We start from the raw sequence: 25,909 nt of genomic DNA on the forward strand, positions 1-25,909 counted from the left end.
ATGACCCACTCATGTGCTTACCTTGGTGCAGGCCACCTCTAACTGCCCCTTGCCCCAGGCCAGGGACAGGGACATAGGGCCAGTGGCTCTGCCCCCTCCCAGCCCAGGCACAGCACGTACTCACCTGACAGGCTGAATCCAGACTGATGGAGGTTCCTGACGGGCGGGGTCTGACGCGTGGGGGACCCCCTGGTTGACCCCGCAGGGGTGCCCCCCTTGGGGGTGGTGGTCAGGTCAAACACGGGTCCGTCATACAAGCCCCGGGGCACAGCGTGCACCTCTGCCATCTGTCACCAGAGAGAAGAGGACAATGACACTTTTCCAGCTCCTCAGTCCCCCTGCAGAAGGATGCCACATTGCTATAGTCCTGCAGCACTGAGGCCTGGCACAGCCCCACTGCCCTGTAAGGTGTGCAGAGCCAGTGCAAGAGGCTATCCCCCAGATGGGGTTTATGCTGCACATATCAGGGAGGAGAAGGTGATTTTGGCCAATCTCTTCATTTTAAACAGTGTTTCCCTCCAGACCCCTGCCGCAGCAGGACGGGATGAAGAGAGACATTACCACTGCTAACCTTAAGGAGCATCTGTCTCCACCATGGCACATCACTAACCCAAAGGGCTCCCTATCCAAGCCTCAGTAATTTTGTATATTCAAAATACACCAGGAGTTTGCAGCACTGCTAACAGGGTCCAGCAAGAACAGCAAATGAAAACCAACCAGTTAATAAGAGCAATTTGGGCTACCAATAACCCAACTCTGTCTCCTGGCATCCCCACCTCCTCACCTTCCTCCTGGCTTTGATGCGCTTGTAGACGTAGTCAGGGAAAGGGCTGCTGGGCAGGAATCGTCCAGTCCCCTGGGTCACATGCAGGTTGCCATCCTCCAGCATGATCTTCCCCTGGCATATGACAACCAGTGGGGCCCCACGGAGCTCCATCCCCTCAAAGATGTTGTATTCAGCCACCTGCAGCAACCCCAGGATGATGGTCAGGAGGGACAAGAGCACAGTCTGCCCACTCAGGGTGGGTGAGTCCCCACATCTCACTGCTGGAGTCATCAATGCAGGCAGAAGACACCCCTAAAGCCTTGCATGCTCAGAGGCCTCCTGTAGCTCACTAGCCCCTCACAGTAAAAGCCCACCAGAGTCCCCAACATGAACCAGGACCTGCTGGTTTGAAGCTCAGCGCGAGGAAGAACTCCCAGAGCAGACAAAGCAGGACCTAGGCTTGAGGTAAGGCAGAAACAAAGCACTGTGGCAATGCCAGGAAAAAAATTTGTGCCTGGAAGAGGAACGAAGGTAAGGAGAAATGTGTCTTTCCACCTGCATAGGCCAGGGTCAGGAGAAGAATACTCCAGCAGGGGGAAAAAAGCCCCATGTGCCTCGGGCTCATGGACATTCAATCCCTGGCCACAACAGGCCCTGCCCAGAGCCTGGGCTCAGTCCCTCCTCCTCAGAGCCAAGCAGGACAGCACCAGGCTCCCAGCAGCCAGGCGACAAAACTACTCACCCGCCACCCTCCAGCGTTCACACAGAAGAGCAGAGGACTTACAGACTGATGGGTTTTTGCTGTGATGATTTTTACTGCATCAGGATCCCATATAACCAGATCGCTGTCCGAGCCCACTGCTATTCTCCCTTTTCGTGGATACAGGTTGAAGATTTTGGCAGCATTAGTGCTTGTCACAGCCACAAACTGGTTTTCATCCATCTTTCCAGTGGCCTGCACACACACAAAGAGAGCTAAGTCCATCTATGGGGAAAGGGTGAGTAAGAGCCCTGGGAAGCACCTTCCTCACTCCCACACAAGGCGCTGGCTGGCTGGGCCCAAGCTTCTGAGGCTGACCTTACTAGCTAGTGCCAGACAGACCAAGAACTGGGGGCACAGTTACAGCTTCTGGATGTTCAGCCCAAGCCTGCAACCACCACCTCTCCTGCCACAGCTTGATGTGACTCTCAAAGCCAGAGAGGGAACAAGCTGGGTGCCCAGCTCTACGGGGCAGTAGCACGGAGATGGCAACCACCTCTTCCCACTGTGCCCCTCCCCTGCTTGGGCTCTCACCACAGCCTTGTCCCAGATGACAGACATTCGTTCCTCTACGCCGTTGGTTCCCTCTGGGATTGCTGTGAAGTTGTCCTTGCCAATGGCTTTCTGCGCAGTGCTGAAGGTACAGTGGGCACTTCCTGACACCTGCAGGTCACCACTGCAGAGGGGTGGAACAAACCCACTGTCAGGCGTTTGCAGTCAGACAGCAACAGACACACGATATGGATTTCCTCTGGCCACAAGCAGCCCCCAGCTCAGTTTTTTTACTCTGCACCCTCACTTCCACAGTCCCTCAGCCTGAAGACTTCCACCTGATCCAGCCCCTGGGGGCAAGAGATCTCTGCCATGCTGGGCCACCCACCCCAGCATGCACAGCATCCTGTACAAAAGAAAAGTCAACAGCTCAGGTCCTAGGGAACATGCTGGTCTTTGTGTCAGGCCAGAAGATGTCCTTTCCTACTGGACTCCATTTCTGGCAGTTTGTCAGGTCTGCTTGAGAGAACCCTTCTGCCACAACAGGGAGGAAGAGGCCTCTCTGCTCCAGGGCTGTGTCCCAGTTGCACAAGCCAGCCCTGCACTGTGCGTGCCAGCTCCTGCATGGTGAGGGCTAGCACCGTCCTCCCCCAGCCCACGAAAGCCTGCTGCAGTGGGATGGAGGGAGCTGGGACTGCCCAGGAGCAGCTCTGCAGGATGCCCAGAAACGCTTCACTGGGGCCTCGTCACCCTCTGCCAAAGGGCACCTGGGCGGATGGGATACCCCGACCCATCCTGCTCCTAGGAAAGAGGAAGAGCTGCCCACAGACAAGGCAGGCAAGCAGCTGTCCATGGCTCCCTGAAGTCATCCAGTGGCTGCTGAGTCCTCAGGTAACATTGGACAGGCAGCAATTGGAAAGTCACTGCTGCCAGGCAAAAGGAAGCAGAGCAAGGCAGGCCAGCTCCCAGCACTGCCTGCAAGAGGCAAGGGGCCTCCAGCACCTCAGCAGGGCAGACAGTGACTCCCCTTGAGGCTGCAAATCTGCTCTAATCCACTGGTAATCTCCACCGTCCTCTGACCATTTCTGCCATATGCCAGATGAACTGCACAGACAGAGGCCCAGAATGATGACACAACATGCTTCCTGCTGGAGACACACACGCCATCCAGCCCAGCTGGAACCTCACAGTCTCTCCTCCTGCTGCAGCCTCACAGAAAACGGTATGGCAGAGGTGTCAGGACAGACACCTATGAGCTGCAGGGACCAAGAATTGCTTGTGTCTTCTTCGAGTTCTGGGCTACACTGGAAGTGGAAGGTAAGGAGTAGAAAACCAGTTCAGGAGCTGGGCTCACATTTCCTTGCCACTTGTGAAGACCTGCACCTACACAATACATCCAGTGTGCACTGAGGGGTCTCTTGTTCACTGACAAATGAACACCTCATGCAAAATGCAGGGTAAACTGCATACTCAGACTGCAAATGCACTGGCACTTCTCTTACACCCAGACACAGCATCTCCACTCTGGCACAACCCAGGTTTATACTAACATGCCCTGCTGGAGACACCTCTTAGTGACTCCTCAACCCTTGTTCATCTTGGTAGAGATGTTTCCAGCATTACCTCAAAGGACATTTCCATTTACAACCCTCTCAGTGCCAGCCATTCCCCTGGCTAACAGAGCAGGCAGCATACACACAACTGATGTACAAACACAGCCTGAGAGTGGAGGGGAATGGACACATGGCACACAGACAGGGCAGAAACATTCAGTGTCCTCAGCCACTGCGCTGGCCTTGCCAGTGAGAGAATGGAGTGTAACTGTGAAAGGTCATTGCAAATTGCTGAAGTGCTTTTTTGGTTTGTCTTTGTTTTCACAAAATCCTTTTTTTACCCTCTTGCCTTCAGGATGAAAAAACAACCTGCCATCCCAGCCAGACGTGCAAGAGCTGCTCCTGAAGGTCTCCTGCACTCAACAGGCTCTGCTGCTGCTCAGCTGTATAGGTGTGTGAATATATCTGCTTTGTATTTGACTGGGGTTCCTAGCAGCCTGTCTAACCTGTAATGCTCTCCGTGCTGGTGCAGCATCCCAACCCAAGCATCCATTCCCCACCTCTCCAGCTCGGTGAATCCTTCCGTTGACAAGTCTGTTTTAGCTTGTCCTCATTTCTCTGTCTTCTTCAGGGCTTTTAAAATGGTTCATGACTACTGGTATTTTTCTCATTAGTGATGTTAAGCTTAACATGTCTTCCCTCCACTCTTGAGGACAAACCAACATGGCTTGGAGTGAGAGCCATCTCACTGCTAAGTTCATTACACACCTACAGTGAAGTGGTTCAGGCTGGACTAACCTTTCTTCCCTACCCAGAGAGCACTTTCTCCTAGCAGTATCCCCAGCAGAGCTGTCGCTCACCTGGCCAGGAGGGAGTTAAGGTAGTCAGGAGTGGTTGGGTCTGGGCTCAGAGGCGGAGAGACCACAAATGCTGCAGCCTTTGCCCAGTTCTTGCTCCAGTAGTGTGTTCCATCAGTCCCCAGACTGGCCGTGATGGGCTCACCAAACACCACAATGCCTGCAGAAGGGCACAGAAAGAACAGTGTTTAGGTGGAGCCCGGTGGCATTCTCTGCTCCACAGCACTACCAACAGCCTGCAATGTCCTGAGAATACCCAGACCCATGCCATCACCATAGGGTCCTCCTGCTCAAGGGCACAAATCCTTCATGCACCAGAATCTCCCTTCACACCTCCTGGGGCAGGGGCACAGAGCCACTGAACAGAGCCGTGCACATGCCGGCACTTGAGGGGCACCTCTGTGCTCCAGCACCACTGATAAAGGGAGCTCCCAGCATCCTGAAAGGGCACCCAAGTACTTCCAAGGGGTGAGCATTTCAAAGGGAGGCCAGAGCAGCACAACCCACGTGCACTGAACAAGCATCCTCATTGAGCCCTTCACAGCTGCAGACAAACTGTGGTGTTTAACACATTGCTCCTACCTGTGCCCCACATATTGATGCTACCTGACTGTCAACAGGAGGTGGCTCCATGCTACTGCAGTGTCACCCTGCCCTTCACAAGTCAGGCAAACTCCGAAGCTAACTGCTCCCTAGCAGAAGGGGAAGCACTAGACAGCACTTGAAGCAGAGTTCTGATCTTGGCAAAACAACCACGAGGACATGAGGACCACATCATTCAGCATCCTGGTGGCAGCACCAGGCTGAGCGCAGCACCAGCTGCCACTCACCTTTTTTTCGGGCTTGTGAGATGAGGTCAGCAGCACTTTTGCTCATCACTTTAGTCACATAGAGAGGACAGTTGGTCTGGCTGGCAATAGTGATGGCCCGGAAGACAGCTTCTGCTTCCAGCTGCAAGAGAGGAGGGCGCACAGCTGCAGAGGAGCACTGGCTGGGCAGGGACGAGCCCCTGCTACTCCCAACACATCTCTGATCGCTGCGGACACCCTGTGCCCTCGCTGTTACCCCTGACGCCCCCAGGGCAGTTTCATCAGGCAGACCTGAGGGGGGATGTTTCTGTCTCCCCAGGGCCTGGCCCACAGGCAGGCTACAGCAGCACAATGCCTGGCACAGGAGCACTGTCTGAGCCCTGTCAGGGCCCAGCAGAGCTGCATCTGCTGTTCTTTCCACTGCCCGGTTCCAGCTCTCATGGCAGCCCAAGGAGCCCAGGGAGTGCTGCCCAGCCCAGCTTGCGGGCTGCAGCCAGGGAGTGGCAAGGTCCACCCTTTCACAGCATTGCCCTGCTCCAGGCCGTCCTACAGCTGCAGCAGGTTTAACCACACGTCCCCTGTCACGACCATGGCAGGGTGCAGAGGGCTGCACGCTGGCAGGCAGCTCGTGTTTGAGGCCTGGCCATCCTGCAGTGCAGCTTCTGCTTGCCCCAGCCTGCTGACAGCCGCCCCATCTCACTGTCCTGCTGTTAGTGGAGGGTAGATTTCCACCAGGAGGGATATCTTTGGACCATTACATCAGCCTGTGCCCAGCCTGAGCTCAGCCCCAGAGCTCTCCAAGTGTTTGCTCCATTTGGCTTCAAGTGTTGGCTTGAGAAAGTTCAAAACAGAAGCCTTAAAAAGACACAATTATCCACCCCCAGGGCAATGTCTGGGACCATGCCAGCCGAAATGTCCCAGGGCAGAGAAGCAGAGCACTGCATCCAGACACACATGCACTTCTCTCATACTTCTGCAGATCTATTTGCTGTACAGTGAAAAGAGGTTTTTCTCTTCTTAAAGACTCTTTAAACAGAAATTTAAGTGAGAAGTGATTTTTTATCACCATACTTAGGGCTGCAGTAGTTGATGGGGTTTAACACGTGGACAGGAGCAAACAGCCATCACTGCACACCCTCAGAGCAGGTTACCATCTGGAGCTGCATCATCCTGCCCTGCCAAGTCACCACCATCCCCTGACAGAAGAACATGCCTTTAACCCCCACTGAGGTCCCTCCAGGACAGAGAAGACCCACAGACCCACAGAGCACTCTCCTAATGCTTTGCCATCTGTCTGCAGGCTTTACGTGGTCATTTGTGCTCCACCTAACATTTTCCAAGGAAGAGTATGTTCTGGAAGAAGGACACTTTATTTTCAAAGGCAATGAGATCTGAATTTGGCTGAATGCATAATATCCACAGCCTTGCACTGTTCTCACTTGCCTTATACTTTAATGGCATTTCAAGATCAAACACCTAACAATGTTTTATTGGCTTTGGATGAGATCTGCACTGCTTATGGTAACAGGACAGTTCTCAAATCTGGGCACAACTACAGCTTCCCGTAATTGCACTTCAGCTTGCCAACTAGTGGCAACAGGTTAGAGTCATAAAAATAAGAGGGACTCTGAGCTACTGTGTTTGACACTGAGACTCTTTCCTGTACAGGAAAATGCTTTATACTCTTGTATTTCAAAGAGAGTAAGTACTATTATTACACTAGGCCATTTATGTTGTTAGTAGTCCAAACACAGCCAACTTCCTACACTTTTAATTTAAGCCAACTGATTTTATTTCAGAAGGACCTCAAGTACAAATCTGTCCCTGTGCTTCCCTGCTCAACTTCGCTACTGTACCAAATTCCTATTGTTTTTTTCTCTCACATGCTGTGGGAAGTCAAAGCACCTCTCAGCAGGGAGTTATGGGAAGGGAATCCATCTAAAATTATACTCAACTTATATTAATGGACCAAACAGAAAAATCCATACAAGCTAAAATTAGAAGTAATCTCATTAGTGTTCTGACAATGAATTGTAACCAGAGAATTCCCCTTCTCTTTCCCTGCCACTCCTTTCAAACAATGGCTTCGTCGTCTGCCTCTGAAGCACTCTTTGGAGACTAAGCAAATATAAAGGAGGAAAAGGCTGGAATTTGTCAGCACTTAGATGTGAACAGTGAATTCTAAAACACGTCAGTAGATTCTTCTTAGGCTTCTCACACCTGTGGAGTCGCCTACATAAGACAAATGCCCCAAAGCAGCCTCAAAGACTGCTACAGCCATACAGAGATTTTGGTTGATTGATTCCTCTCTGTGAGACTCAGAACCAGGGCTTCTGTCTCTGCTGGGCAACTCAAGCACAACTAAGAAATGTCTGTCACAAACATGCATCTTGCACTTTCCTGGGCTGCTGATGAAAAAGACAGCAGTGCCTGTAACAATGGATACCCCTGGACGTACACACACTCTCCCCTGCCCTGATGCCTGCTCGGCCCCACTGAACACACTGAGCCCTTCTGTGACTGGGAAAACTCCTCAGTGAAGCAAGGCTGAGCTGTCCTCTGATCTTACCTCCTCAGGTCTGCTCAGCACATGGCCTTCAGGGCCTGTTATTCCCATCTCCAGCATCCTGGCTTGTTCCTAGGACATCAAAAGAGCAGAGGGATATCACAGGACTGAAACTATCGACCACAAAAAAGCAGATCCCTTCTGTGTCAAGCCCTTCCCTCAGGACCATCAACACCCTATGTCCTGTGGGACCACCAAGCATGGGGAGAGGCTGCTGTACCCTCAAGGGATTTGAAAGAGAAGGAGGGAACATGGGGCAATGGGAGGGCAGGCACTGAGTTAAACCAACTTCAGTGAAACAAGAACAATATGGCAACAAAACAGGGCTACAAAACTCCCAATCTTCTCCAGTTCCCAGGTCTGTGAAGTGCTACTAATTAGTAATTTTGGGGCATTTTATGATTAGGCAGGTGCTAAAATAAAGATAAGCTCTGGCCGATACAATTCCTCAGACCACTCGGTTCTCATGTGAAGGAGCCATCCAACTGTGCACTGCAGCTCTAAAAAGTCCAAACAAAAACTAATTCTTGTAGTCTGAAAAGATGCTCAAAGAATGACTTCTTGGTTCATGCTCCTTCAACTCCCAAGAACAAGAGAGAGAAAAAACCAAATAGTTGTAGAGCTTAACTGAGCAATGTCTTCTGCGTCTCAATGAGAATTGAAAACATTTGGACCTTCTGTCACCCAGCACCAATTACAGCACAGCAGGCCAATACACACTACCCACTTGATCACTCAACCATGTCCCTCAGAACATCTGCCGTGTAAATCCAGCTTCATTAGCTACCTGTTTGCTTACAGGGAGAAAATCTCCCTTGCCAAGGCAGTTCTCAATGGACTTTACCTCTCCTGGTTTGTTATGTGCAAGGCAAAGGTCTCTGCCTCTCCTCACTGAAGGCAGCTACAGCAAACATATCCTACTTGATGGACACTCACTCCCATTTAGGTAATTGCTCATGCACTATTTCACATTCGCTTATGCACACGATATTCACAACAAAAAATCTTGCCAACTTTGATATTGCTGCTGAACAGCAAAGATATCACCTTGCACAAGATGTCCACCTTCAGAGCCATTTTACTAATGCCCCACATCAAATCTGCCTGACACAGATTTCTACTTCTTGTGTACCAGAAGTAGTTAGTTACCTGTGCAATTATATCCCAATTTTCTGCATGTTACCTGTGCAATTATATCCCCATTTTCTGCATGAACTTGAGCTATGGCACCCAGCTCTGCCAGGCAGCTGAAAATCTCATACAGCTAAAAGAGAGACAAGAAATTATTAGTGAGCAGGCTGCCCAGGGCCCTGGCACCCCTCATGCCCTTCCACCCATGGCCCTGGCAGCAGCAGGACCGAGTGTAGCCGTGCCAGGCAGAGCTCTGGCTGTGCAGGGACCAGCTCTCTGAAGAACGGAGTCACCAGCAGATGTTCTTGGTGATCTCCACACTAGACTTGTGTCTCCACCTGCAGTGCAGGAGCCCAACCAGCCCACAGCACAGCCCGGAGCAGCCCTGCACAGGCAGCCAGGGTAGAGGGGAGCAGCAGCAAGGACTGGCCAGGGGCAATAGGTACCAGCCTTATGAGCTGCCCCATGCCCACCATGGCTCTCACCCTGCACTGCTCCTTGAATCAACACAACCATGGCGCTGCAGGGGGGTCTCACCTCAGTGTTGGACATCTGGTACAAATCCTTGTAGGCCATGTACACCATGAAGGAGTTAACACCTGGGGCAGGGCAGAGAGGAGAGAGGGGTGAGCTGGGCAGGTCAGGCTGCTGCTCTGGCCACCCTCCCCACAGCCGCCCTGCGGGCACAGCTCCGGCTGGCAGCTGTGCAGAGCCCTGCAGGCAGCCAGCAGCGCGGCTGCCTCTCGCCCTGCCTGGCCGGGGACAGGGAGCCACGGGACACAGACCTTTCTCCTGGACCATGGCGTGCAGCTCCTGCCGGACGCGGTCGCTCCAGCGAGGGATGTCCACGTGCAGGGCGTAGTCGCAGCAGGCCTTGCCGTCCGCCCACTCGCGCCACCGCTCCAGCGCCTCGGCCAGGCTGCACTCGGGCTCGGGCGCCACGTGGTCAACTGCAGGGACAGCAGGCGAGGGCTGCCCAAGGGCTCCCACCCCGGCCGCGCAGCCCACCGCCCACGCTGGCCTCCCCAGCAGCTTCAGGGCAGCTCACCTCCACAACGTGCCTCGGCTCCTCAATGCATTTATTGGCAGGGAAGTGCACAGAGCCTTTGTGTAATGGCCTCTGGCACGGGATCAGGGGCTTTTACACGCATCTGCTGAGAAACTGTCTGAAAGCTGAAGAGCCTTGTCTTTCCCCATCCCCACTCCCACCCCATTAGCACACAGCCTCCTGCCACACTGCAACACTAATGCACTTTTAATTGCACAGCATGGAATCTCCACACTTTGCCACAGACCATTTCACAAAACTTTTTTTTTTTTTTTTTGGCATCGAGGAAGGAAAAATGGTGGGGGGGGGGGGGGACAAGGAACTCAGCCCTTTATTGGAGGGATCAAACCTTGCTCCTGCATCCCAAGAAACCCTGCAGTGCATGCAACTGTAACCACTGCACAGGACAACACCTGGACCTCAAACCAGTGCACAGCCATAGCATCCTCCAGAAAAGGACCTCAGAATTGCCTTTCCTTTTTTGTTAGCACTGTTTATTTTTGAGCAGTGTGCGATGCCAACACACTGCTCTGTTCCTCTGCTCAGAGCCATCCGAGCACCATGCTGCCCCACTGTTATTTAACAGAGAAGTTATGCCATTGCTCCTTTTTGAGGCTCCCAGAGGCAAGAGTGGCTGCAGACAAGCACTGCAGAACACAGGATCTCCAAGACTAAGGGGTCCTATGCACATCTCCTGTCCTATCATTTCATCATTACTAAGGATCAAAAGATTCATCCCAGTCCTTACTCCCTAGACTGCACTGACAGAGATCACAGAAAATATGAACACACTGTCATGGGCTTTGAAAACACAGAAGACTGAGAAAAGTACATTGAAAAATAAAGAACTGGGTGATCTTGCAAGAATACTGGGGGGTGTCATGCACAGGCCATGCCTACTGCACTTACTAATCATGGTGGTTCCACCAGCCAGAGCTGCTTTTGTTCCTTGGAAGAAATCATCCACAGAGGTCATTCCCTTGTATGGCATCTGCAGGCGAGTGTGGACATCAATTCCTCCAGGGATCACCATCTTCCCATTGGCTTCTATGGTTTTGACCCCTCCAGGAACAATCAGGTTGTCTCCGATCTGCCTGATAAGATCACACCAAGATACTCTCACAAAGGAAAACCTGCCACAACTTAACCTCTGAACAGCTCAGCCAGGACCTGCCAGGGCAGCTCCCTGCCAGCAGGAACCCCCCACTCTGTGCTGCCCCCAGACCCAGGCTCGCTGCGCTCTGCAGCAACACACAGCACTGTCTGGCTTGCTCACACCTATGCTGTGCTCAGCTCAGGGGTGGCTGCCATCTGCCCAGCTGCTCTGCAGGTGACTCGGATGGCACCTGCTGCCCGGGCACACGCTGGGTTGGGGTAGCTGGGGAGCATGGTCTGATGGTGATCTCTGCAGAGCTGGTGAGAACCTGCCTAGGACGCCTCATCCCAGCAGGCTCAGGAAACAGGCTGCAGCACACATGTCAGCACCACCCAGGGTGCATGCCCACAAAACCCAACACCAGCCCTGCTTCCAAGTGAGCTACACCCCTAATCTCTCCTGTCTCCCGTCCTTCTGCCCACCTTAAGTAAGGATCAAGTCTGAGCTTCCTTACAGATAAAGATGATTTCCACTGTAATGCCACAGCTGCTAGACCAGCTCAGGGCTTATTAGGGACTTGCAATGCTGCTCACAGCACAAAGTCCCAAGAGTGAAGGGACTCCTGGGAGCTGGGAAATGGCTCAGCAAGTGCCCAGCTAGACTGGCTGCAGCCTGCTGGGCTCATGGCACAGCGGCACGCTCTGGGCTCACCACAGTCCCCCCCTCTCACCTTGTCTCTTCTGCGACCCTGAAGGACAGCTCTGCTATCCGCAGGCCCTCACTGTAGTTAAGGCAGCGAAAATGCCAAGTACCTCAAAATGTCTTCTGAAAACAGGAAATCTAAAGAGTTCCAGAATAAATGCGCCAGTAACCTAATACACAACTACAGTGCTCTGGATCCTGTCCTATTTGAGCACAACCTGACATATCCAGCCCTCCTGCAGGCCAAGTTACCTGAACCTCAGCATTCCCTTTCTCAGCCCCTGCTCCCTCAACCCCTTTATGTGTCCAGATGTTCAACTCAGCCTTCAAATCTCTTCCTTCAGAAATCCTACTTTCATCAAGCCTTTCTCAGTGCTCCTTGATAAATCAAGGTTAAAGGTAAGTTGGTTTTAGTGGAAAACTTCTGATTTCCTTGGCACACTGGGGAGGTAAAAATGAGAAACAAATTCCATTTTTGTATTTCATTCAAGCTGAGTCACTTTGCAGGTTTTCTTTTCCGTAGTGTAACAAAAATTCTGTGGACAGAACTGCTCACTTTACTGTCCTCACAGCAATAAATCAGCAGCTCTTCCCACTGCTTTTATGGAGATGAATCCATCACTAAAGGTTTTCAATTGCTTACTGTATTCTTCGCAGGATTCACTTGTAAGAGCATTTAGCTCCCAAGGCAGTGAAATTCTGTGGCCTCCAGGCTGTAGATGAGGCTCAGTGATTTGCCCACGAATATTCAGAAAGCATGCACCACAGCAACACCAGAAGCTGGCTCTGATCCCTGCCTGTGTACAAGCACTTGTCGATCACAAATGGTCTTGTCCACCAGATAAAAATGCATTCACACTTCTGGAAGTATTTATCTGATGGTGGATATTTAGCATCTACCACCCTGGTAAGGCTGGATAAATAACTGCTACCATAGAGCAAGCAATGCCTTTTCAAATCTCAGGGCTATAAATATCATGGTTCTTTCACTTCACCCAGTGTGGAGCTGGCCCAGCACAATTCCTCTGCCAAGTTTGAATGGCAAACTTTAAACAACTGAGCTATTCCTGCAGCTCTGAGACAGACACGGAGAAGCTGGGGGAACCCAGAGGTTTCCCTGCAATTCCTGGAAATCTCAAGGATGCAGATGACTTGCAGCACAGCACTATCCTTGTAAGTACTAACAAACAGCATCTTGTGTGGGGTCATTCATGGTAATACAGTTAACACAGGGCAAAAGAGAAGTCAAAGATAAACCTTGTTCCTGGTGCAATTAGAAACAACTTTGCTGTACAATGGACGCAGTATCACGATCCCACAAGCCTGACAGCAATTCAGTCACTGGAACTCCTCTGAGAACACATGAGACAATCACATATGTGCTTACACACACTGCAGAGAGTAGAGCCTCTGAATAGAGAGGGCTATCAGGCTTTACTGCCTGGCAAGTTGGGCACATATCACATCCACTAAAAGCCAATAACCACCCAACCTGAAGCCAGTTTAAAAGGAGATGAAGATGATAGAAATCAAATACTTACTTTATGAGGCCATCCTCCACATAAATGTCAGCATAGAATGACTGGTCATCATTGACTATTCGCCCTCCTTTAATAAGGAGACGATCACTCTGAAAAAGGGAAGAGCACAGCAGCCGTCAGAACACACATGCTTCACTTTTGACTGAGAGGGTGGTTACACACTGGAACAGCTTGCCCAGGGAGGTTATGGATGTCCCAATGCTGGTGGTATTCAAAGCTGGGTTGGTTAAGTCCTTGAGCAACCTGATCTAGTGGGAAGTGTCCCACTAGAGGGGGTTTGGACTACATGATCTTTTAAGGTCCATTCCGACCCCTTAAAATATTATGATTTTATGATTCTCAGCATGCTGTACAGGTGCTCTCCCACTGCTCACCTCAACCACCGATGCTGCAGAAAGGTCACTGGACCTGTGTCAGCACTCCAAACAACACTACAAGAGCAAGGATTGAAAATGTCATACTCCTAAAGATGTTTCTAAGTGGGAGAAGGGCTGCCAGAAACACTACCGAGGCAGACTGAGCACAGGGGAGAGTCACTGGGGACACAGCAAATATGCTTCCCTAATATAGAGAGAAGTCAAAAGCTTCCTATGTTGGGACATTATGCATATTACTTGGCAGCCAGCATGAGCCACAGATCAGCATTTAGAGAAAGTTTGTACTAAGGGCATGTCTCTAATGACACCATGTAAAATAAGTTGCATTAAAGAAGACAAGTTACTCTCCTCTGTTACCACCTTGCAAAAACCACCAACAGGACAGGCAATCAGCTGTTAATCTGCCACTCTCCTGCTGTGCTTGGGGTAATGCTTCTGAGGCATTTCACAGGTCTATACAAAAACCAGGAGGCACTGGACTGCACTCCAACCTCATGATTTACCACTTATTCTGTTCTCCTTTCTATTGACCAAAATGGCCAGCAGCCTTCTCCAAAGGAGCACAGCCAGACGCCAGAGGAACACCCCAACCAGAATTGTCCTTATGCTCTTCCTGCATTCACACTTTTGGACCAGACAACTCAGCATACACTGATGGGAGAGGATGGGCACTGTCCTGTGGAAACAGACCCTGTCCAGAGGAACTGGGATGGCTGAGGTCCTGCTCTTCTACCTACCTCCACCTGCGCAAGGCTGCACAAGCAGCTGCAGGCAGTAGAGGGGCAAACCACCTGATGTCACATATGCCTGCCGTGGGTTCAGGTGACACAGGCTAACCGCTGTGCCAGAGAACATGTTGTGTACCCGACTGCTTAAAACACCTCCAACAACTCTTCAGCTCTTAACCACACCTTACGCTCCTCTCTGTTACCCCCGCTGCCCACAGCCCCGGTTTTGGCACGTAAATACACTCCCTTTCCACAGTCTGAGCCTGGACAAGGCCGACCAGAGCCTTCAGCAGGGCTCACATGCCAGCCTCACCCTGTGACGCTCTGGCAATGGTTAATTGCTCTGCAGGGAAATGGGTTTGCTCTCCACCCGCTACCCTTGGGGCCATTTCCGAAGTATCGCCACCATAGGGGGAATTTGCATCCTTCTGTCAACAGAAGGATGCAAAGAATACTCCTGCATCCCGGCAGCAGCCAAAGCCCAGAGCCCCGCGTGCGTTTTTACAGCAATCTCATGCACACGCAGCGGAGACAAAGGAACTGGGTGGGGAAAGGACGGGAATGCCGGCGCGCTGCTCAGCTCGCCGCAGCTCAGCCCAGCCCAGCCCAGCGCACACGGCCGGGGAGCGGCCCCGCACACGGCCCCGCACTGCCCCGCACACGGCCCGAGCTGCCCCGCACACGGCCCGGGCTGCCCCGCACACGGCCCGGGCTGCCCCGCACACGGCCCGGGCTGCCCCGCACACGGCCCGGGCTGCCCCGCACTGCCCCGCACACGGCTGGGAAGCGGCCCCGCACACGGCCCCACCCGCCCCGCACACGGCCCCGCTGCCCCGCACACGGCCCCACCCGCCCCGCACACGGCCCCACCCGCCCCGCACACGGCCCCACCCGCCCCGCACACGGCCGGGGAGCGGTCCCGCACACGGCCCCGCTGCCCCGCTGCCCGCACACGGCCGGCACCCCGGCAAGGGGATCTCACCCTCCCTGCCAGCACAGCCCAAGGGAGCCTCTCCTGCCACCAGGAAAAGAGCTCAGCCGAGCTGCTCCCGGCTCTCCTGCCCCTCAGCGTCCCCTCCAACAAGCGGAGCCGGGGTCAGCCCCGCTTCTTCCCTGAGCCCAGCGGGCACATCGGGCAGAGGAGTGCCCAAACTGTGCTAAGGGGGGCCTGGAAGCGAGGGCACGCCACAGCCCTCCATGCACAGCTCCTTCGACATGCTGCACTCCATGAGCAGAGATCCTCATCTTGACCGGCGACCTGGGGACCACGGCCGGGCCTCCCTGGGGACCATGTCTCAGGAGCAGCTGGGGCACAAGAGCAGCCGGGGTGCAGTGGCTGGGCAGCCCCGGGTGCTTGGGCCAGAGCACAGCTGTGCCACGCCTCTGCCCACGGGGCACACGCTGGGCGATGCTCAGCTTCGGGGCTGAGGGCCCTGAGCACAGACACACTAACAAAAAAAATCTCCCCGCCCAAATCCACTAACAGCCCTCCATTTTTTTTGTCTTGCCCTCTCCAACTTGCTTTCTTGAATTCCTGGAGCTGGTTCTCACTAGAGTGCGGGAACATCAGCAAACACTGATGCTGGCCTGCCCTTCCCTGCACATCAGACTGGAGGAAGGCAAGGCAGTCAGGCAGAGGCAGCACAGGTGCAGGAGACTGTCCCATTGGCAATTACTAAATAAAGTGTTAATATGAGCTCAAGAAATATGCCTGCTCCACACTCACAAGAGGTCATTCTGTGGTAGATGTGAAGGGCTGCTCAGTGCTAACTGTCAGTACACAAAACTGAGAGATCCACAGTGGCTGAAGCACAAACAAGGCATCCATTCAGGAGATCAGGCATTGCTAGAACCCACCGTGCCCACCCGACAGCGAAGGGACTGCACCAGCACCCACCCACTGACTGCAAGGAAACAAATGCAACTAAATTGAATAAGGAAAATCCAAATGACATGCCTACAGGCTCTGGCACCGTTCAGGAGTGCACCCAGGTGACAAGAGGCAGGGAAAGAAGAAAGGAAGAGAATGAAGCAGTTATGAGGAAATGAGTCTGAGTTAACAGCCAGGCTTCTTCAGTGCATGCTCCCAGAGCAGTCCCAGACCACAATAAATGCACCGTTCCCATATCAGGGCTCACTGTGCCTCTGTACACCCACCACAGCTCTTGCCAGCCAGCGTCAGGCTGTGTCCTCAGCCCGTGAGCAGAGGGAAAGCCCTCGTGCAGCAGGGGCGCTGGGGCCTGGCCAGGAGGGAGCAGCAGTGCCCGGCACGGCCTTTGGGCACAGGGCCCCAAAGCAGCCGTGGGCATGAGCTGCACCAGCCCTGCCTGCCCTGCGGGCACTGCCTCCAGAGCAGCCAGGGACAGCTCCTCTGCCACCGCTGCGGTGCCTTCAGGCACAAGAGACGCCTACGAGGCCAAGCCTGGAGCTTTCCCTCCAGCACAGCTCTGCCAAAACCTGCCGGATTCGCCACCAGCCCTCAACACCTCTCCATGCTGGTTTATGCACAACTCTCCCTGTCTCTCTGCCTGTCTGCATTTGGAATCAAGCTTTCAAAGCCATCATCCATTCCCTCATGCCCACACTCTGCTCCTAGTGCCCTTAAGCATCATCTGGTCATTTTGAGATCCCAAAGTATCAGGTGGTCTTCAGAGTGATGCTGCAGAAAGAAAGGCAGGCAGCACTTCCAGAAGGCTGCTGAACCCAGCCAAGAACAGTGCTCACCTCGTTTACAAAGCACAAGGGCATAATTAGGGAAGCACAGAAGCAGGTGTATGGTTTTACTGCTTTTTCCCTTGTAAAAACAGAGACACTAATTGCAGAAGTGTTTCATCAGAAGCTTATGGTTCCTCCTTACTAATGCACCACACAACAGCACGGAAGAAGCCCTGGCTAGTGTCATAGGGAGAGATAGCTGCCAGCTACACTGTGATTCCCTACGGTTTGTGGCTTGGAAATGACATACTGATAGCTACCAGTTCACCAAAACCTGTCTGGTCAGTAACTGAGGCCTCCTTCCCCATGTGTACCTGGTACACCATGCTGGCCAACACCACACACACCTCCTCGTTCTCAGAGGTGGCAGAGACATCACAGAGATGATGTCTGTAGGCTCCAGCAGGGTAACTGGGGTGGGCATGGCTCACACCAGGAAAAAATATGGGATCTCCAGTCCACCTGACCTAGGAAAGAAATTTATGACAAAAGCACAACGACTGAGTAATTTTGATTCAACCAACAGTTCTGTTAACAGGTATTTTGTAAAATCAGGACAAGATTTTAGTCTTCCACCTCTCTTCCTGCAGAAAAACATACTGCAAGAGGGGAAATACTTTGGTCACCCTTCCAAACAGCCAAAGAAAAGGAACCAATAAAAAGTCTCTCAACAGACACACAAGATCTGAAATTGCTATTCTCCTGAGCTGGGCACCCTAGAATCAGCACACATGTAAAATGTAATAGGATGCTTAGTGGTCTCAGATGCATGGTGCGCAACAGGAGACAGTGAGGAGCAGCACATCCACACCAAGCTGATGGAGCCATGGCTGAGAAAGCCAAAGCTTTGGCTAACCTCCCTCCCTGTGTTTCCTCCATGGCGCAGCTGACAGACGTGCCTGCACCTCCCAGCCTTCCATCAATGACCACAGTCTGGCCTGTCACATACAGCTTTTGACCAGGCTTTTACAACTCATGTTGGGAATAATTTGCACAGAAATTTATCTCACACTAACACATGCACCACTCACTCGTGCTCCTGGCCTCTCCACTAAAATGGCTGTCCTGGAAAAGGAGAAACTGCTGCAAACAGATACAATAGGCAAACTCTGATTTTTCACTGGCAGAAACTGACTACAAATACTGACTGCAGCACTGTTGAGTACAAGAGGAACCAGAAGGGATTGTTTCTGCATCTCCAGAAACACACTAGGCAGTTGAAGCAATAGCTGTTGGGAAGTACAAATACCCAGTTTTCCAATACATCCTTCATGAAAGCCCAACCTCCCCACTGCTCAGGCGACAGAAGTGCAGCATTTTCAGCTTCAGGAAAAAGCAAAGGATTTAATAGGGATAAATCAAGCAGCTTGGAAGATTTTATTACCACTGAGGGGAGAGAGCTGCCATTGGGTCCCAGAGGAGCAGGCACAAGCCCTGCATATTGATTAGGCGTATCATAAAGAAAAAGCCCCAGAGAATGGGAGAAATCCCACCTGCAGCAGCAGTAGGGGGTGTCTCCATTGTGGTCTAAGGATACAGAAAAGGCAGTATGTGTAAAGCCATAATATTGCTTGTGAAAGCATCTGAATCTAGGCTGACAAAGGAATTTCTCTTTACAGTGGTCAAGATCTTAATGCTTCTTTAAGAGCAGCTTTGCTTTTCCTTTTTCTTCAGAGAGCCAGAACTGTCCTCAATAGAAAACCCAGGAGCTACAATGAAGCCAGCGAAAAGCCAGTAAGATGAAAGAGCAGACTGCCTTCCAGGAGCGAGTCCTCCGCAGGGCGAGCCTGGAGCAGAGCGCCAGGCAGAGATCAGAGCAGGCGAGCCGCGGGGAGCGCCGCGGCACGGCACCGCTGGCACCGGGGCTCCCGCAGCTCCGGGCCGGCCCGCCGGCCGCCGCCTCTCCCGGGCGGGTCCCGGAGCGCCGCAGCGGCAGCGCCGCACCTGACACGGCGAGAGCGAGGAGCTGCTCGGCGGGAGCACCGAGCACGGGGAGCGCCCTGCGGGAGGCCGGCCCCGCAGGGGGAACACCCAACGGGCACCGGGCACGGGCACCGGGCACCGCCGACGGTCCAGCCCGCGCTGCTCCCGCGGGGGCGCGGGTTCTGCCCAGCACAGGTCACCAGCGGGGCCGGGACACCTGCGCGGGCGGCGGCTCTTTGTCTGCACGCCGCCGCCGCCCCGCTCCGACCCGCAACGCCGGACGCCGGCACCGAGTTTCCCCCCGCCCCACGGGCCGCCCTGCCCCGCCCGCCGCACCCACCGTGATGCGCGGAATGTTCTTCTTGCCCTGGTACGACATGGTACCGCCGGTCCCGCCCGACCCGCCGCCGCCGCCGCCCGTTCTGCCTCCGCGCCGCTTCTCACAAAGGCGAGACCGAGCCCGCACCCGCCGCACCGGGACGGCCGCCGCCCGCCCCGCCCACCGCGCCGCCCGCCGCCGCCAGGGGGCGCCCGGGCCTGGCCCGCGCAGGGCGCGCCCGCCCCGCCCCGCCCGGCCCGGCAGGTGCCGGCACCGACCCCGGGCACGGACACCGGGCACGGACACCGGGCACCGACCCCGGGCACGGACACCGGGCACAGACAGCGGGCACCGGCAACGAGCACGGACACCGGGCACGGACACCGGGCACCGGCCCCGGGCACCGGCCCCGGGCACGGACACCGGGCACGGACACCGGGCACGGACAGCGGGCACGGACACCGGGCACGGACACCGGGCACGGACACCGGGCACAGACACCGGGCACGGACACCGGGCACCGGCCCCGGGCACGGACACCGGGCACGGACACCGGGCACGGACACCGGGCACCGACCCCGGGCATGGACACCGGGCACAGACAGCGGGCACCGGCAACGAGCACGGACACCGGGCACGGACACCGGGCACAGACACCGGGCACTGACCCCGGGCACCGACCCCGGGCACCGACCCCGGGCACGGGCACCGGCAACGAGCACGGACACCGGACACCGGCCCCGGGCATGGACACCGGGCACAGACACCGGGCACCGACCCCGGGCACGGACACCGGGCACGGACAGTGGGCAACGAGCACGGACACCGGGGACAGACACCGGGCACCGACCCCGGGCACGGACACCGGGCACGGACACCGGGCACGGACACCAGGCACCGGCAACGAGTACGGACACCGGGCACAGACACCGGGCACTGACACCGACCCCGGGCACCGAGCACCAACCCGGGGCACCGACACCGGGCACTGACACTGGCCCTGGGCATCAGAAACGAGCATGACACCGGGCACCGACACCAACACCGGGCACTGGCAATAAGCACTGACAGCACGCACCGGCACCAGCAACAAGCACCGGCATCGAGCACTGACGCTGTCGGTCTGCGTCTCCACCCAGCCTGCGGGGATGGCCCATGGGAGCGGCAACAATCAGCGCTCCGTGCTGGCCAAGACTTTCCATGTAGCACTGGCAAGTAGAATGAACAAGGTCTGTAACAGAACAGGCTGTCTTGGGCTGCTGGAATGCACCTGCATCACCTCACCCTTCTTTCACATGCACAAGAATTGGAAACATTAAAAAATAATAAAATACACCACACATCTGGCTCCAGGAATCCTACATGCAATGCAAACACTACAAGTGCTGGCAAGGACTCTTCCAAGGACTTTTTCCCTTTTCTCTGCTGTGACTTTGGTGGAAGGTTTGAATGGTGGAATTATTTGCAAGTACTCAGCATGTGCTGAAACAGATGATGCCGCACCTGGCCCACAGCTGGCCAGGACCATGCCAGCAAGAGCTGTACCACAATGGGACAAATTTGTCTACCCTTTCCTGCTTGCCACAATCCACTGTGTTGCCAGCAGGTTGTAAGACCATGGCCACCCTGAACCTTGCTTTCTCTTCCAGGCCAGCTGCAATTCCACACTTGCGCAGAGCTCTGAACACCATCAGCAAGATGTTCCTACAGATCCTGCTGCCAGGCAGCTCCACTAGGAAAATTTTACAGCCACACCTGGCAAGGACATTGCTGTAAATCCAATTCTACTTCCTGGCAGAAAAACAAGCCATCTGACCTGGGTGACCAACTCCCATACCCTCCCTCCAGTTTGCTTTCTGAACTAGAACCTAACAAGGACATCAGGGGCCTGACAAGCACCCTGCTCCCCAGTGTGTGCACTGGCAGAGCCATCTCACAGCACAACCCCTGACACTGCAGCCAGTTCTGACTGCTGCAAAGCCCTGAGACAAGTGGGTGACAGCAGCGTGGACTCTCAGTACCATGTCCTCTGCATTAACCCAGCCTAAGGTTTTTACCACCAACCGAGTCTGTTACTCTGTGTGCTTCTGCTGAAGTTCTTGGCTAGTTTTACTGAATTTGTATTTATTCTAAACTCAAAAACCTTTCACCAGTTTGAAGTCAAAGACAGCAGAGGCTCAACAACTTACTTATTACTACTAGGACTGTGAAAATACTGGCAAAATGGCAAGGGCTGCTTGGCTCTCCTGTTTCCCTGGTGAGCTGCTGCACCCCTGCAGTCAGCAATAGATGGCTGGAAACCTTCCCCTCTATGGCAGATCCATGGGCAGGGGTGTCTGCAAGCACCAGGCAGTGAATGGGGGAGCAGTGCTGTGCCACAGCCTCTGCAACCAAAAGCCTGTGAGGAGAAGATCAGGTACCAGACCACACTGTTCTTGTCACAACACTGCAATGCATCAAGAATGGGTCCTGGTCCCTACTGAAAATAGACTGGCTGGGTCTGGGAGGTGAGAAACAGCCTCAGCTCCCATCACCAAACCTCTCAAAACTTCACTCACACATTTTCTGGAAAGTTTATGAGCATCCCCATGCCTGGTGGTACCACATTAACTTTGTCTAGACTCAGAAAAAGCAGCAGTTCATTAGTTAATAATAGATAAATGACTATACAGATGCTGCTGACTTCAACACTTGGAAGTTTCAAGAGTCAAGCTTGCATCAGCCCCCTGGATGCTGGCCAGCCACAGTGACTTCAGATCCCTAGTTTGAAGAGATGTGCTTTCCTCATGGTTGCTATGTGACACTCGCACAAATACAATCAAACACCCTGCCCTGGGCCCAAAACATTCAAAACAGAAAGAAACTTTTTCCATAGGATCTCTTCCAGGTGCAGTGTGTGAGGCGCTACTCACACACTTTAAAATATCCGCTATGAGAAGCGTGGTCAATCTGAAAGTTACTTAAAATGGCAATGCTCAGAGCTCCAAAGTTCCTCATGGCTCCAGGTGTTTGTGGCAGCCACAAAAGAGAAGAGCAGCGTGAGGAGCACCAGTGGTGTGAAGACTGAATCGAAGGCCCCCACTGCTGCCAGGACTTTGGCACCAGAACAAATGCAGCTCTGACTGCGGCCCAGCAGTGCTCAGCAGCCTGGCTCAACCCCCTCTATGAGGACCAGGAGGCTTCTGACCCAACTCTAGAGCAAAGGGAAAAAGCAGATCCCACCAGCCCTGAGCCCATGGCCAACGACTCTCATACAGGCACGACCAACATTCGGTGGATATCGCCAGTCATGGAACTATCTGGGCTCAAACGTCATCATGTTCAGCAGATTGCCAGGCCAGCCTGGCCCCATGCATACAATCTCCTCCTCCCACACATATTCTTTGCATGAAACAGTCCCCTCTGCTCTCACAGCAGATGAGTTTTCAGGGGTTAAGTTACTTCAGAGGCAGTGAATCCAAGGGACAGAAACACCATCCTTTCACCAAAGTGGGACGTCCTGCGCCCCCAGAACACTTCCTGCACACCACGTTCCTGGAAATATCTGCTCCACCAGGCTGAAAACAGGCTGTGTCAATGTGGAGCTGGCTATCTGTTTTGCACCTGGCTGCAAAACCCATTTTCTTTTCTGTTTACAAATTCCACAATGAACAACATCTCCTGAGAAGAGCATGTTGTTTTCAAGACCACATCAGCCCAAATAACACTCGCACCATCATATCAAAACCCTGGCAGAGCAAGACTGGCCTGGCACCTCAGTGCCCCAGAGGCCAGGCACCCCAGAGGCTGCTCCTGCCACCCCTGCACTGCCCACACACCAGGGCCAGCCACTGCCAAAGCCCTGAGCCCCAGAGCTGAGAGCGAGGACAGAAGGAAACCAAGGACCATTGCCACGAGCTACTGTGAAAAATCAAACTACTTCCATGCTAGGGTAAGTTTTGTGGCAAAACATAAGCTCTTTGCAGCAAGCAGGAATTCTTTAACTGAATCCCTAATTTCTCTGGAAATCTAGCCCTGCTGCATAACTCCCATGGAATCCAATATCTGTCTTCTTAAACAGGGGAGTGGGATAACAAACTCAACAGTTTTGCTTAAGTGCTGGCAATAACCTCTGTCCTAGCACAAGCAGCCAAAGAACTGACTCTTATTGCTGTGCTTCAGGCATCAGATTTCTTAAAAAACAGAAATGCATATAAGTGGGATTTTTTTCAATTAAGACCTGAATATTTAGTATTCAACTCCACAAACTGTAATGCAAGTTTAACTGTTGCATTTGTTATGTAGGAACTAGTTCAGTGGGTTGGATTTGTTCCTATTGTTTGTTAAAGTAACAGACATGATGTAACTCCAAATTATTCTCTTATAAAAAGAACAAGTAAAACCAAAACACTGATGCTGAATGGGGGTGATACTGAGGTGTTAATGCTATTGAAGTGCTTTTGGATCCCTTCCACAAATTCAGAATTTTAAACTGCTAAAGGCAGTGCACAACTGCAACTGCAGGTTGTGCCAAGCTGCCTCAAGAGGCACAGACTGCTGTTGGCTTGGTGTTCCTGCTATAAATTGCTGGCATCGGAAACCAAAAAGCTGAATGCTGAAGTCAGAGCACATTTTACAAGTGTCAGAAAAACAAAGAGAGGATCAAGTTAGTCCAAGCTTTGTTCTCCATTTGAGGCAGCCCTGCCTGTACTTCCAGGGTGTATCACAAGCTAGATATCACACACACCAGGAAAAAGCAAAGGACTGGCTCCTCCCAGTCTTGTGGAGGGGACGAACTTTTTGCCTGCTTTCATTGCCCACTACTTTCCCTTGCATTTCTTTTCCCCTTCCTCTCCAGCCAACGGAGCTGCCCCAGGTGAAGCCACAATCCCATGTTTGTGGGACCACAGCCAGCTGCATTGGAAATGACAAGTTGAGCTGCAGCACCGTGCAGCAGGTAGGACCAAGGGGGCGAGCACCATGTGCTCCTGCCTGTGTGACTGCACAGGAGGGTAAAAATGCAGGGTCTCTGCATGGCTGAGCACTGAGGAGAAATGTGGAGGATGCCTCCACAGGCTGCTGGCTGACCTTCCCAGGCACCAGGCACCAGGTGTAAGGCTCCTTCCCCTCTCCCCAGAGCCCTGCTGCCTCCGCGGATGCCCAGGACTGCGGCTCTCAGTACCTGCACAGGCATCACCCGCCTTCCATGGACATCCTGGCCACAGGAATTCACAGCCTGCTGTCTGTGACCTCAGAGAAACTCTCTTTTTACTTCATGATAGTAACGTGAACACAGTAATCCACTCTGGCTAACAAATGGCATGACACTCTCAGAGAAAACTACAGGACGCTTCAGAAGGGTAGAGTCCACTTTGGCTATTACTGCTGAAAACCTGCACTGAGTTAAATCACTCTTATTACAAACAACAAATAGCCCAGATCAGCCTTGAATCTGGCCCCACAGTGTTGTTCCTCCAAATCTTAAGTCTTGTGTGGCAAAAACTCTTGCTGCAGCGGAACTCAGTAGCAAGGAAACTAACCTCCTGCTTTGAGCAAAGGACACTTCAGGTGCCCATCTCTTGTTCCCCAGGAAGCCCACCAGCCCACAGAGGCAGCTCCCCATAACCACACAGCAGTCCCTTGGGCCACCACGCTAATGACTGCCACTCTCTGTCCCTACATCCCCTGGCAAAGCTCAAAGTCCCACTGACAGAGCAAACGCATAGCTCCCAACTGCTTTGAGCTATATGCCCACTATGGCTTCAGTATGCTTCAATATACAGACGAGCTTTTATCCTTCCAATATCCTTCCAAAACAAAGCAAGGTTGGACCATGTGCCTGAGTCTATATTATGCTGCCCAGTTGCATGACACCACATGTTATCACTAGGCATTTATTCACTGGAGTTGTCTCCTGTAGAAATGTTGGGGCTTTAATTGTGATTAATATCATTATAGGAAAACTAACAAACAAACAAACAAGGTGTGTTGGTCTGTTGTACTTCCAGTAAACTGTTCACTGCAAAAATTAGAAGACAGATCTGTCTGTTGTCCTGGGCACAGGCAAGTCTCTTACTTTCAGCTTCTCTAATAAACAAGTTGCTTGGGCAAGAGTAGATGACTTGAGCTCTCTCGCTGTTTCTTAATCTGTGAAATTATTCAAAGTTCAATTTGCCTTGACAAAAGTGCCTTTGTTTGCCCTGAATCTGTAGAGTCCAACACAGGGAAACTCCCCATGGCTGTGCAGGCATGGGGCTCAGCACGCACAGTTCATTTCCCATTGCACTGTCCTATTCTGGGTCGCCTCAAAGCTTGAAAGCCACAATACCAAATCATACAATTCCTTCTAGCCAGGCACACACAAAAACACATACATGAAGGTGCCCACCCTCTTAGGCAAGACATACAGATAAAAGGAGTTACTTACTCACTGACCCTTACTTTCCTGATGCTTATCAGCTGAAGGCCTGAGAGGAAGAAATCTAGAGGCAGAAATCATCAGGAAGAGAGGAGCTGCTGAAGGAAATCCTCAGCTACAGAACACCAG

General features: G+C 53.0%; 1 protein-coding gene and 1 long non-coding RNA gene across 3 annotated transcripts in view; one reads left to right on the forward strand and one right to left on the reverse strand.

The window, feature by feature from the left end:
• DPYSL3 (dihydropyrimidinase like 3) overlaps positions 1 to 25,909 on the reverse strand; it is a 28,672-nt gene that overhangs the window by 1,014 nt on the left and 1,749 nt on the right. Inside the window, exons 1-13 of one of the 2 annotated variants that reach the window (XM_063169132.1) lie at positions 19,405 to 19,506; positions 13,322 to 13,410; positions 10,892 to 11,076; positions 9,720 to 9,884; positions 9,472 to 9,533; positions 8,987 to 9,067; positions 7,807 to 7,875; positions 5,259 to 5,379; positions 4,432 to 4,588; positions 2,061 to 2,202; positions 1,551 to 1,721; positions 785 to 964; positions 125 to 287 (exon numbers count right to left, since the gene is read on the reverse strand). In XM_063169132.1, coding sequence (XP_063025202.1) covers positions 125 to 287; positions 785 to 964; positions 1,551 to 1,721; positions 2,061 to 2,202; positions 4,432 to 4,588; positions 5,259 to 5,379; positions 7,807 to 7,875; positions 8,987 to 9,067; positions 9,472 to 9,533; positions 9,720 to 9,884; positions 10,892 to 11,076; positions 13,322 to 13,410; positions 19,405 to 19,443 — 1,624 coding nt within the window. In that variant the 5' untranslated portion in view covers positions 19,444 to 19,506. Of the gene's footprint in view, positions 1 to 124; positions 288 to 784; positions 965 to 1,550; positions 1,722 to 2,060; positions 2,203 to 4,431; positions 4,589 to 5,258; positions 5,380 to 7,806; positions 7,876 to 8,986; positions 9,068 to 9,471; positions 9,534 to 9,719; positions 9,885 to 10,891; positions 11,077 to 13,321; positions 13,411 to 19,404; positions 19,507 to 25,909 lie in introns of those variants that run through there. The other variant, XM_063169131.1, reaches the window with a different exon arrangement.
• On the forward strand, positions 20,205 to 25,439 carry LOC134424941 (uncharacterized). The gene is made up of 3 exons (XR_010029508.1): positions 20,205 to 23,314; positions 24,221 to 24,319; positions 24,500 to 25,439. It is a non-coding gene; the product is annotated as an uncharacterized LOC134424941 (long non-coding RNA).

The sequence above is a fragment of the Melospiza melodia genome, chromosome 14 (genome assembly GCF_035770615.1).
Source record: "Melospiza melodia melodia isolate bMelMel2 chromosome 14, bMelMel2.pri, whole genome shotgun sequence".
NCBI lineage: Eukaryota > Metazoa > Chordata > Aves > Passeriformes > Passerellidae > Melospiza > Melospiza melodia.